Source organism: Mesocricetus auratus, unplaced genomic scaffold (genome assembly GCF_017639785.1).
Source record: "Mesocricetus auratus isolate SY011 unplaced genomic scaffold, BCM_Maur_2.0 Super-Scaffold_100022, whole genome shotgun sequence".
NCBI classification, from domain to species: domain Eukaryota; kingdom Metazoa; phylum Chordata; class Mammalia; order Rodentia; family Cricetidae; genus Mesocricetus; species Mesocricetus auratus.
The window spans coordinates 24,934,938-24,947,845 of NW_024429203.1; the positions used below are offsets into that span (position 1 = coordinate 24,934,938).

General features: G+C 47.5%; 1 protein-coding gene across 4 annotated transcripts; it reads left to right on the forward strand.

Annotated features, from left to right (window-relative positions):
* Nucleotides 1–9,564: 9,564 nt before the first annotated feature.
* Apoa5 (apolipoprotein A5) lies at nucleotides 9,565–12,675 on the forward strand. Of its 4 annotated transcripts, none has more exons than XM_040730211.1 (4): nucleotides 9,565–9,843; nucleotides 10,306–10,362; nucleotides 10,447–10,546; nucleotides 11,029–12,675. In XM_040730211.1, the coding sequence occupies exons 2-4, from the start codon at nucleotides 10,314–10,316 to the stop codon at nucleotides 11,978–11,980; spliced, it is 1,101 nt and encodes a 366-aa protein (XP_040586145.1). In that variant the 5' UTR covers nucleotides 9,565–9,843; nucleotides 10,306–10,313; the 3' UTR covers nucleotides 11,981–12,675. The 4 variants fall into 4 exon arrangements, with proteins under 4 accessions (XP_040586145.1, XP_040586146.1, XP_040586148.1 ...); XM_040730212.1 differs by having other exon boundaries at nucleotides 9,565–9,710; XM_040730213.1 differs by lacking the exon at nucleotides 9,565–9,843 and having other exon boundaries at nucleotides 9,919–10,362.
* Nucleotides 12,676–12,908: the final 233 nt, after the last annotated feature.

The following is a 12,908-nucleotide window of genomic DNA, read 5'->3' on the forward strand; positions in this document are numbered from 1 at the left end:
GCATTTCACATCCGAGTTGTGACACCCACTCCTGACTTCCCAAAGGCCCACATCCACCTCATAAGGTAAAATGTATTTAGCTTACTTCCTCCCCCTCCTCCTCCTCCTCCTCCTCTTCCTCCTCTTGTTTGTTATTGAAACATGATTACTACTCTGTGTAGCCTTGGCTGTCCTGGAACTCACTCTGTAGACCAGGCTGTCCTTGAACTCAGAGATCCACCTGCTTCTGCCTCCCAGGTGCTGGGATTAAAGGAGTGCGCCACTACCACCCAGCAGCATATTTCTTATAGTCCCCAAATTCCCACCACTTCAGGCATTACTCAAAAGTCCAAGTCCAGGATGTCCCTTATACCCATAGCAAACAACTAGCAATGAGCACCTATAGGAATAAAAAAACAAAACAAAATCAAGTCATGTAGCTCCATGTGATGGTACGAGATAAACAGCCCTGTTCCAAAGGGAATAATGTAGACATAAAAAGGGGGCCTGGAGCTGGCTGTGGTGGTGCTCTCCTTTATTCCCAGCACTTGGAGGCAGAGGCAGACAAGACAGCTTCTGTGAGTTTGAGGCCAACCTAGCCTACAAAGCAAGTTCCAGGACAGTCAGGGCTGTTACACAGAGAACCCCTGTCTCAAAAAAGGGGGGGTCAAAGCAAGACCCAAACCCAGCAGGAGAATAGTGAATTCTGTACCTCCATGTCTGTACTCGGGGCATGTGGCGGTGTGATGTGAGGTTTGGGCAGTCCCACCCTGTGGCCTGGGATATGGCATCTCTGACTTCCCGGGGTGTCCACAACAGCATAGGTTTCATGGTTACTGCTTCACCCACTGCCCTCCAAGGGGGCTACAAGATTCAGGAGGATTGTCTCCTCCGTGAACCTCCAGATCCTGACCCTTGAGGCCTTGAAGTCTGTGTGGAGGAAGCCTTGGTGACCCCATAACTCTCCCATTCTGTGTGTTGCAAAACTATCATCTCATGGATGACTCCAAGGTCTGCCAAAAGCTCTAGTGGTAGCCAGGCCCACTTGGACCATGAGTGCAATGGACTCTGGGTGTCTGGGTGACTGACTGTGAGGGGGATAATTTCCTTGGCAGTCCTGTGTGAGTTGAGTTCCCTGGGGGATCCCAGCTCAAAAAAAACCTGTCTTCAACAGAGTTTATGCCTTTATATTCATGAGATACTTGGGGTAGGGTCCGGCCAATCCAGAGATGCGCTTGTGGTTTCTCTATTTTCTTTTTTGAGGACAGAGATCCACCTACCTCTGCCTCCTGAGTGCTGGGATTGAAGGTATATGTCACCATTCCTGGTCATGCTTCTCTCTCTCTCTCTCTCTCTCTCTCTCTCTCTCTCTCTCTATTTCTCTTTGTGACAGGCTCTCACTATGTAGCCCTGGCTGTCCTGGAGCTTACTGTGTAGACCAGACTGGCCTCAAACTCACAGAGATTTACCTTCCTCTGCTTCCCCAGTGCTGAGATTAAAGACATGCGCCTCTGTACCTGGCTTTGCTTGGCTCTTTTTAAATGGCACTGATCTGTCCAGCACCACACCTTCATTCTCCCCACTTTTAAATAAGCTCCTTGTCTAGCCAGAATTCAAATTTCCCATTCTTTCCACTTCTGTTGAGAGTCTCAGTATAAATCTGGCTAAAAGCCTGCATGCTGGGCTGTCTCCAAGCTTCTTGTTTCAGATTAATTGGACCATCCCCTTAAACTTGTTTTCACATTGTGTGACCCAAATTAGGCAAGTTCAGTACCAGAATGTGACACAAGTGGCCTCTGGACCAACCTCAGTGGCATCCTAGTTCCCACCTGCAACCCCAGGACTTTGTACAGTCTGTGCATCCCCCAAGGAGCTCTGTTTACACCCCCCCTAAGATTTTTCTGGCTTGTTTCTCCAAACTGTTCAAAGCTCTTCCTATAAGCAAAGGCGTCTGAGCCACATGGTCAGGAGGGGTCACAGCAAGGGTCTTTCCTTTGTTCCTCTTTGGGAACAGTTTTGTGTATTTTTAAATTGTGGGGTTTTTTTTAAACAAAATGCACATCATTTAAGGAGTCAGGTAGTTCTACACCCGCATTCATGCACACGCCCCACATTTCCACACTCATGCACCCTATACTCACCATGCACACATTCACACTCATATCACGTCACACACTTTTTTGTTTCTTTTCTTCTTCCTGCCTCTTAAGTCACAGTTCTTTAAAAAAAAAAACCAGCATATTCAGTGTTTACATTACCATAATTATGTGCACGCTCTTACAGCTTATTAGGCTGTAGCTTGGAGAGTGTGTGATATGTGTGCACATTTACATGAGTTGACAGTTTGTGTGTGTGTGTGTGTGTGTGTGTTTAGGTGCGTGCAGGCCAGAGGTTGGTAGGTATCAACCATATCTCACTTGATAGCTGTGGACTTTCTTTGCTGTAGCAGGTCTCTTGCTGAATTTGGAGTTTGCTGATTCACCAAGTCTAGTTAGCTAGCTTGTTCCCAGGATCCCTTCTTCTCCTCTTGAGGGCTGGGATTACAGGTATACTCTTACAGCTTTTACATGAGTTCTGAGAATCTGAACTCCAGTTCGCATGCCTGCATAGAATGCTCTTTATCCACCAAGTCATCATCCAACCCCTGAACTATTAATTTTTGTTGTCATTTGGAGACAGTCGCACTGTGTAGACCAGTTGTCCTGGAAGTCATAGAGATCCATCTGCCTCTGCTTCCTGAGTGTGGGAATTAAAGGCATGTGCCACACTCCTGGCCAGAATGATTTTTTAATGCTAATTTCCCCTTTTATGCCATTATTAATTGGATTTTGCTGGGGTTTGTTTGGCTTTTCTGAGATTTAATACTTCACTCATAATTCCCACACAGTTATATAACTCTGGAGTGTAGAGAAGCAAGTGAGGGAGCAGGTGCGAGTCCGGGGTGGGAGATAAACAACTTCGCCCGGCATCTGGACTTTCCCTTGATGCATTTAAGAAACCTTCAAGGAACCCTTTGCACTGGTACCCAAAGAGGAAAGCAGGCAGATTCCCTTGTCATCAGGAAACAGTGGGCTTTGTTACAATTCTGACCCAGGTTCAAAATGATGAAAGGTAAATTTGACAGCATAAAAATTAAACAATATTGGGCAGTAGTGACGCATGCCTTTTATCCCAGCACATGAGAGGCAGAGGCGGGTGAATCTCTGTGAGTTTGAGGCCAGCCTGGTCTACAGAGTGAGTTTCAGGACAACCAGGACTACACAGAGAAACCTAGTCTTGAAAAACCAAACCAAGCCAAAACAAACTAGAACAAAAAATTAGACAATGTTCTGTATAACAAACCAAAAACATAATAAGCAAAGTCAAGTGAGTTGCCTCAGTGGGGAAGGTTCTTCCTGGCAAGCCTGACGAGCTAAGTTCATCCCTCAGGACCCGCATGGTGGAAGGAGAGGACTGACTCTCCCAAATTATTCTCTAATGTCCACACTATGTCATGTACACACACACACACACACACACACACACACACACACACACACACACGATAAATAGAGAAAAAAGAGAAAAACTAAAAGGTAAATTTGCAATTTAAACCATTGTGGTGGTTATTCTTGTTTGTCAATTTGACTACATCTGGAATTGACTAACCCAATTGGCTGGGTTCATTTGTGAGGAATTCTTATTAATTAAATAATTTGAGGTGGGGAGACATAGTCTGGGCCACACCTTCTGGTGGCAGCCTATGTAAAGGACTTGGAAGAAGGGGGCTTTTGCTCTTTGCCTGCTTGCCCTTGATGGCAAATCCATCCCTTTCCTGGCATTAGAGCCTACTTCTTCAGGATTCTGGAGGATAGCAGAGACCAACTGAGACACCCAGCTACTGGATTCTTGGCCTTTCCATTGGTAGACAGTCATTGTTAGATATCACACACAGCCTGTAGTAAATCCCACATATACTCAGTCTATCGGTTCTGTTCCTCTAAAGAACCCCGACCGATACAATCACTAATAAGAGACAGATCATCATTATGCAAGTGTTGCAAATAGAAAAAGACAAGATTTCCAGTAGGAAATAAGGGTAAGATAAAAGCAAAGCAGTCACAGAAAGGTCAGATAACCATTGAGATAGGAACATATGCCCACTTTGCCCATAGTGAAGGAAATTACAGAAGTACATGAAGATAGATTTTCTCATGAGTCAGATTGTCAGGCATGCTTTTGTTTTCATTTTAAATTTTGTTATTACATTCATTTAGTGTGTGTGTGTGTTTATGTGTGTGTATGTGTGGTGTGTCGTGTGTAATGGGTATGTATGTATGTATGTGTATGTATGTGTGGTGTGTGTGTTTATGTGTGTGTATGTGTTGGGTGTATGTGTGGTTGTGTGTATATATGTGTATATGTGTATATGTGTAGTGTGTGTGGTGTGGTGTGTGTGTGTATAAGTGTGTATGTGTGGTTATGCATATATGTGTGGTTGTATATATACATATGTGTATGTGTGGTGTATGTGTGTGTGATGTGTATGTATGTATATATGTATGTGTGGTGTATGCTGTGTGGTGTATGTGATGTGTATGCATGTATGTGTGTGTGTGTGGTGCATGTTTGTGTGTGTACACGTGATCGGGGACATGTCAGGGACAACTTTTAGGGGTTGGTTTTCTTCTTCCACAGTGTGGGTCCTGAGGGTCAAATTCAGGTAGCTGGGTTCAGCAGAAGCAGGAGCACCTTTACCCACAGAGACAGCTTGCCAGCCCAGTTTTGGTTTTTTTATTGTTTATTGTCTTTTTGAGGCAGAGTCTCACATAGCCCAGACCTCACACTGGTTTTGTAGTTGAGGATGACCTGAATTTCTAATCCTCCTGCCTCAGCCTCTCCAGAGCTGGGATTACAGCCATGTGCTGCCTCTCCAGGCACTGTCATACATGTTTGGCAAAAACAAAACAAACAAAAGATACTTTTATGCACTGTTTGTAACTACACAAAACAGAACAATTCCTTTAGTGAGAAGTATCAAACAATATAACACATTTATGCTTGATCCAACAATCCCACTTCTGGGCAACTATCCAAAATTAACATCTCCAAAAATGAGTGAAACAATATACACCGAAAAGCACTCATCGTGGTATTGTACGTAATATACCCCTCATTGTGGTATATTACGTCACTATAATGTGGACTTGAAAGCAATATACTCCCAGAAGCCCATGTGTTGATGGCTTGGTCCCTGTTCATGTTATGTTTCTCCCACTATGAGCAAGTGTAGATTGCCTTACCACAGGGTAAAGCAATCACTACTAGATTGTTTTTTGCTTGGAAAGGTATTTTATTTCTTTTTGTCTTTTAATTTTTTTTTCAGTTATAAGCCAGGTGTGGTGGCACATGCCTTTAATCCCCGTACTTGGAAGGCAGAGGCAGGCAGATCTCTATGAATTCATGGATAGCCTGGTCTACACAGTGAGCTCCAGGACATCCAGGACTGTGTAGAGAGACCCTGTCTCACCTCCTAAATTAAAAAAAAATATTATTTTATTCTATGCCTAGGGTTGTTTGCCTGCATGTATATGCGGCAGATGCCTGGGGGCTGTAGTTACAGACAGTTGTGAGCTACAGTGTGGGTGCTGGATATTGAAGCTGGACCCGTCTGGAAGAGCAGTGTTCTTAACCACTGAGACATCCCTTCAGCTCTACCTTTTGTCTCTAATAGGAGACAGAGTCATCATCTAGTATCCCAAGATCCTTGGTAGCTGGTGAATTTGGGATATGGAAAGGTATGCGTAGGTTGGCAAGGTGGCTCAGCAGGTAAAGGCATTTGCTGTTGAGCCCAAGGACCTGAGTTTGATCCCACATATGGAAAGGGAGAACCAACTTCTGTAAATTTTTAGCATCTGCAGCATGGCATGCAAACTCTGACATACACACCCCCAACCCCTCTCCCTCTCAAAATTTTTCTTACAAAGGTGTTTGCATGGAAGCCTCACTTGCATTCTCAAACCTGTCTCTGTGTTCCCCTTAGAAACAGGAAAGCAAGAAGATGCCATGATGTGCCTCCCAGTGTGGTGTGATGTGAAGTCCCCACCTCCCCCGACAATATTCCTACCTGAAACACTTCACACATAACTTGATCTGGGAAGATTGAGGCTAGGGGACTGTGAGTTCCAGAATGGTTAGGGCTACATACAGAGACCTTGTCTCAGAAACAATCCGATGGAGAGAAGCAGAGAAAGGCTGAGACTGATATTTGACTATAGTATAAGATAGGGAATTCTCTTACGTGATAATGGTGTCATGGGTTTACAGAAAGCTCCCTCCTTGGTTTTTAACAATCTGAGAACAATAGCTGTGGAGAAAATTAAATGCTGTCTATAACCAATGGTTAAGCATACACACAAAATTTTAAATGGGGAATGTAAGCCTGACAATTAACCATCATCAAACCAAGGCTTTGTGCATATGAAGCATACACTCTACCAACTGAAACACATCCAGCCATATAACTTTAATATATAAAGCTTTCATTTGTGTATAAGAACCTGGCTTCCTCTAATACCTTGTCTTTGTCTCTTTTTCTTTCTTTCTTTCTTTTTTGAAACAGGATTTCTCTGACTGTCCTGGAACTCCTTTCATAGACTAGACTGGCCTTGAACTTCAGAGATCTGCCTGCCTCTGCCTCCTGAGTGCTGGGATTAAAGATGTAGCCACCACCATCTGTCACACCTTCTCTTCTATAGATGAGGCATCCAGAAAACAAACCTCTAGTTGTCTGTTGCCCCAGAGGAGGGACAGGGACCTAGTAGTTAGAGACAGCTGTTTCTCCAACATTTTTTGAGCCAGTTGCTGCATTTTTTGTGCCATTGCCACCTATACTTCAGAAGAGTCTGTTCCGGCCGGGCGTTGGTGGCACACACCTTTAATCCCAGCACTCGGGAGGCAGAGGCAGGCGGATCTCTGTGAGTTTGAGGTCAGGTTGGACCGACAGCCTCCAAAACAATACAGAGAAACCCTGTCTCGTAAAAACCAAAAAAAAAAAAAATGTAGAAGAGTCTGTTCCTGCTGTCTCTAAACTTTGGGAGGAATTTGAATAGGCAAAACTTGACTTTCTGGATTGCTGCTTCAAAATCCATCATTTCAGGTGTTCCAGTAACTCCTGCTTGACTGTCTAGAAGTTTTACAGTTTCCAAAATGTTTTTTGTCTCCTTTTCTATCCTCTTGTGGATTTATGCATTTTTAACAAGAGCTTTCTAATGACATTTTATTGGGTTTTCAGGAAACAGTTTGCAGTGAGTGCATGCAATCAATCCGTCATCCTTTACTAGAGGTCAACCCGATGCTCTTTAGTCTCTTTTCCCCATCTCCCAGTTTGAAAGTTATTCTTTCTTTCTACTCGTATAATGGATTTTCTTTAAAAGTTTAATAATGTTGCCTGGCATAAAAAGTGAGAGATGATCAATACTCTCATCCTCTCTCTGGATAATGCAAGACTGGAGAATGCCTTAGTTTTGACCTGTCCTTTCCTATTTTTTACATTACTTTGGTCTAATATTTTAGTTCCCCACTGTTCGAAGTAGTCCATCCCATCCTCATTTTAGTAACCCTGCTTTTGTGATATGTACTGATCCCTGTACTAAGAATATTGTAGTGAATTAGACATACTAAATTACAAATGAATATACCTTGTTGCATAGGATGACATGAAACTGGCAATATTTGATAATTTTTAGTCATAAAAACACATCACAAAAGGAATACACACATACCTCCAACCATCCTAAGCATGTCCACACTAAAGTCATGAGTTGCTGGTGAACAAGGCAGCGTGGCTGTATGCCTTGCCTTTACCCTTCCTATCTGTGTAGGTTCAGACAGAAAGGCAGAAGCTACACCATGTGTTTCAAGCATGAAAGTCTTCAGTGCAGAGATGAAGCACTGGAACACTTAGGGGTTAGAGAGATGGCTCAGCAGGTCAGAGCATTTGCTGCTCTTGCTGAGGACCTGGGTTCGGGACTCAGCTCCTCCAGTGGGCAGCATGGAACTGCCTTTAACTCCAGTTCCAGGGTATCTAATACCCTCTTTTGGCCTCCTGTGGCATCTCCCCCACCCCACAGACATAGATAATAAAAAAAACTCTTAAAAATTTCAAGACTAGCTGATACAGTAAAGTAGAACTGGACTGGAAGTTTATAAAAGACATTATAATACAGGCTAAAGCATGCCTGTTAGGGGAAAGAGAAGTATTCAGAAAAAAAGGAAGACACACTTAAGTGTGGGTTTGGACTCCTCAAGAGAGAGGCATGGCTCATTGTTTTTACAGTAGTCATATACAGGATTTTGGTGAGGTTCAAAGTTACTGTCTTATCACTGGGTAGTTCCTGAGGGGTACCTGATAGTATTGCAACCAATGACTTAAGAAGTCTAGCCCATGGGGATACAGGAAGGTAGGATGCCTTTATAGTGAATGGTGTTGCTTGAGGTTTTCAGGTAGTGTCTGGGGGAAGCAATGAGGCCCTGCTCAAGACTCCATATTCGCATCTATTGTAACATGAAGCATCTAGGTGTGAAAGGAACACCAGCTATGTCCGCAGCCTTTACAGCAAATGCTAATTGTGCAGGTATTCCTGCTTCTCAGCTGAGGGGCTTCACTCAGACTCTGGAACGAGTCCTGTCCCTCTCATGTCCTTTCAATGTCCCCGTCTCAGAACTGCACACTCGGAAGTGCTGGAGAGCAATCTCTGGTCTTCATGCCTGCTGTGTGAGTCCTCTATCAACCGACTTACATCCCTTCTTCAGTGGCTGGAGTGCTGGGCTGTGGAGACTTCTGCAGCTTCTTCTTTTCTTTAGTTTAGTTTTTTGAGATAGGACCTTGCATTGCAGCCCAGGCTGGCCTCCCCAGTTCTGTGATTATAGGCATGCTTCCCAGTGCCTGCTACAGGGGCCTGAGAAGTAAGGAGCTCAGGGAATGGCCAACGCTTTGTGTGGGGAGAAGGGGCATGGGCTGAACTGGGTGGCAGTGGAGGATGGAGGGAAGAGTGGAACTGTGACTGAATGCACTCAGGGAGAGAAACCCCTGGGGCTGTGGCGCTGTGTGGGTGGAGGCAGGGGACTAATAGAAGGGTTAACAGTAAGGATGAAGCGCTCAGGTATGTGTGTGCAAGAGAGTGGAGGAAGTTTGTCATAAGAGAAACAAATCTGTGCTTCTAGGCTTCCCCTCCTCAGAAGCACAGAGGGGTGGCGCCCAGCCTTCCCTGTGGGGGAGAATCCTTCCTCTGTGGATTCTGAGGCCCAAAGTCTCTGACCCAGGTGCAGCTCACCCACCCACCTGCGGCTGGATCTGGCTCCTCCTGCTCCATCCAGGGTTATTTTCCAGATGGAGAGACAGGAGGGTCTGTAGCCTTATAAATGCTGGCTCTTCCCTGGCTGTCACAGTGGCCATGGTGGAGCAGGTAGGGCCTGCCCCAGTTCTAGTAAATCCTGAACACTATTCCTCTGTCTGGCTGTCTAGGGCAGAGTGCCCTGAGGAGTTGAGTAAGAAAGGCCCTCAGTAGATAAACAAGTAGTGCTTATTAGCAGGCCAGTCAACAAGCAAGTGGGGAGGCTGGAGATCCCAGGATTTGGGGCATGAGTTCGCCCACTCTTACTGAAGGCTCCAGGAAGCTACTTCCCTACTGGGAAAGCCTCCTGAGGCTGGGGAGCTTATTAACCCTCAGAGTGCCAGGAGAAGGGGAAAGGTGAGTGCTAGGAGCCAGCTGGGGTCATCCTTTGAACCTCCACGTGGTGTTTGCTCAGAGCAATTGTTGTCAGAGTCCCAGGTTCCTGGAGTATAAAGCAGAATGTCTGCTCTCTGTGCCCAGAACTGAGCAGGTGAGCCTGCGTGGTAGAACCACGGTGGGGGTGGCGTGGGTGGTGGTGGTGGCTGCCATTGGAGGAAGGAGCTGCTGCTATGGGTTAACACAGTGCCTGCCTCCTGCATGTTGGCTATGCCAGCTTCTTGGCCACAAAATGGGACTGGGGGCAGGAAGACAGATACACAAGGGAGCTAGATTGCCTGGAGGTGGGTAGGCAATCTCTGTAGTGCAGTCTGAGTTCCAGGCTCCCTTCTTTGTGACTGAGGTAAGGAGCAACCCACTTCTGTTGTCTCCTCTCCCAGCCCCATGCCCCCAAATACCTAGTTAAGTTCTCTGGAGCCTTCAACATGATGTGACCTACACACGAGGGAAGGGTTATCAGGACTTGGGGCAGGTAGCCCCTAGAGCAAGGTTCCCAGATCTAGGCCCTTCCTTTGCCTCTGCTCCTGATCAAGCCTCTGCCTACCTTCCTTCTCAGAGTACATCATGGTAAGCATGGCTGCTGTCATCACTTGGGCCCTGGCCCTCCTCTCAGGTGGGTCTTCCATCTGGCTTTAGTGTGGGATTGGGGTGGAGGTTGGCCTGAGGGGCCTGGCCTTTTAATTATCTTTCTCTGCAGTGTTGGCAACCACTCAGGCGCGGAAGGGCTTCTGGGACTACTTCAGCCAGAGCAGCGGGGACAAAGGCATGATGGGTCAGCAGCAGAAGCTGGCACAGGAGTGAGTGGCCTGGGCTAGGGTGTGGTGAGGGTATGAGGCAGGCCTGCTGTGGGATGGTTCCTTGGCTCTGGGGTTCACAGGGGAACTGAGGGAGTCAGCTATGCTTGCACTGCCAAGCATAATCCAAGCCATCTTGGTCACCCTCTGCCTAAGTCTTTCTTGCCCTGCTGCCCTCTTTCCCACTGAAGTGTGGCATCTGAGATTAGCAGGCCATAGAACGACAGGATGGTGTGGATCTTGACGTGTGTGACACCTTCTTGGATGGTGTCACAGGGCTGGATTGAATTACCTACACAATGCCATGTTTGTGCTCTCTTTGTAAGGATGTAGTAGGCTGGGATTAGGACTAAAGACCCTGGCTCTCCAGCCACTCCTCCTGTCCTGGTTTCTACAGAGTATTCCTGTCCCATGGCTCTGGGGCAAGGGAGATGTTCAGGGTTAGCAATCTAATGGCCTGGTTCTCTATCTTTCTCCTTCTCCAGGAGCATGAAAAATAGCTTCGAGCAAGACCTCTACAATATGAACAATTTCCTAGAAAAGCTAAGCCCCTCGAGTGGTCCAGGAAAAGAGCCTCCCCAGCTGGCACAGGATCCAGAAGGCATGAGGAAGCAGCTGCAGCACGAGCTGGAGGAGGTGAGAGCTCGCCTGGAGCCCTACATGGCTGCAAAGCACGAGCTGGTAGGCTGGAACTTGGAGGGCTTGAGGCAGCAGCTGAAGCCCTACACGGTGGAGCTGATGGAGCAGGTGGGCCTGAGTGTGCAGGAACTGCAAGAGCAGTTGCGTCTGGTGGGAGAAGACACCAAGGCCCAGCTGCTGGGGGGCATGGACGAGGCGCTGAGCTTGCTGCAGGAAATGCAAAGACGAGTGAAGCACCACACAGACCAGGTCAAAAAACTCTTCCACCCTTACGCAGAGCGCTTGGTGACTGGCATTGGGCACCATGTGCAGGAGCTGCACCGCAGTGTTGCTCCTCACGCGGCCGCCAGCCCCGCGCGACTCAGTCGCTGTGTGCAGACCCTGTCCCACAAACTCACACTTAAGGCAAAGGACCTGCACACCAGCATCCAGCGCAACCTGGACCAGCTGCGCGAGGGGCTCAGCGCTTTCGTCGGTGCCAGGGTAGATGGGGAAGAAGATGGAGCCTCCCCAGACCCCCAGGCTCTCTCTGAGGAGGTTCGCCAGAGACTTCAGGCTTTTCGTCACGACACCTTCATACAGATCGCTGCATTCACCCGCGCCATTGACCAGGAGACAGAAGAAGTCCAGCAGCAGTTAGCACCACCCCCGCCTGGCCACAGCGCCTTTGCTCCTGAGTTGGGACACTCAGACAGTAACAAGGCCCTGAACAGACTGCAGAGCCGATTGGATGATCTGTGGGAAGATATTAGCTATAGCCTTCATGACCAGGGCCATAGCCAGATGGGAGAGCCCTGAGGGTCTACTCACTCAGGTTCACTCCCCAGCTCATTGTCTGGGGATCCCTGAACCCTGAGCCTCTAGCAAGGCCTATTGGGCAGAGGGTGGAGGGTCCTACACTGTATAGGTGAGGCCACCAAATGGTGCTGCCCTAACCTAGCCAGCCTCCTCAACTCCCCCACTCAGGTGCATTACACTCACCAGGTTTTGCAAACCCAGCTTCTGGTGCTCATTTGGGAATCCTCACAAGTTGCAGCATTGGGGGTGAAGGGAGTGGGGAGACTGTGCGTGTGGGAGACTGTCTGCAAGCCAGTACATGACAGTGCTGGAAGCCTGTGCCACTACAACCTGGAGTTTGGCTGCCAGACGGTCACTGTTACAGCTGGTCCACAGAGAGGAGCTCTTGTCTCCCCAGGGCTGCCGTGAGAGCTTTTGTCGAAGCAGAGCAGGAGAATGTGATGGAGAGAGTATATCACGGTGTGTGTAGATCCTCACCAGCGTTGTTGCTGGTGGGTCAGTGATGCGATGGGACAGAGCCCCTATTTTCTTAGACAACTCTGCACCCACACAGGAAACTGAGCCCTCAGCACTAAGGGCTTCTAAAACCCTGCAGGGGGGCATACTGTGTGCCCTCCCCATCTTCAGTGCCCACATCCTGACTCTCAGGGTGAAACTGACTTTTGGTTCAAATGAAATAGATGCTCATGATGGAAGAAGTCTGGTGTGACTCTCATTGGACCATGTGTGAGAGCAATTGCCTTCCCACCACCCCTAGGACACACCCACCATCCACTCTTACTCCTTGTTTGCCGTTTCTTCCATTGTCCCTTTGCCATTCCTGGTCTGTCAGAGGGGCCCACCCTGGGTGAGTGACACTTGGGGGATGGAGCAGGCTGGCTTACAGGCCCTATCCCTGGACCAGTCTTGTTCCACAGTCTGCTCATCA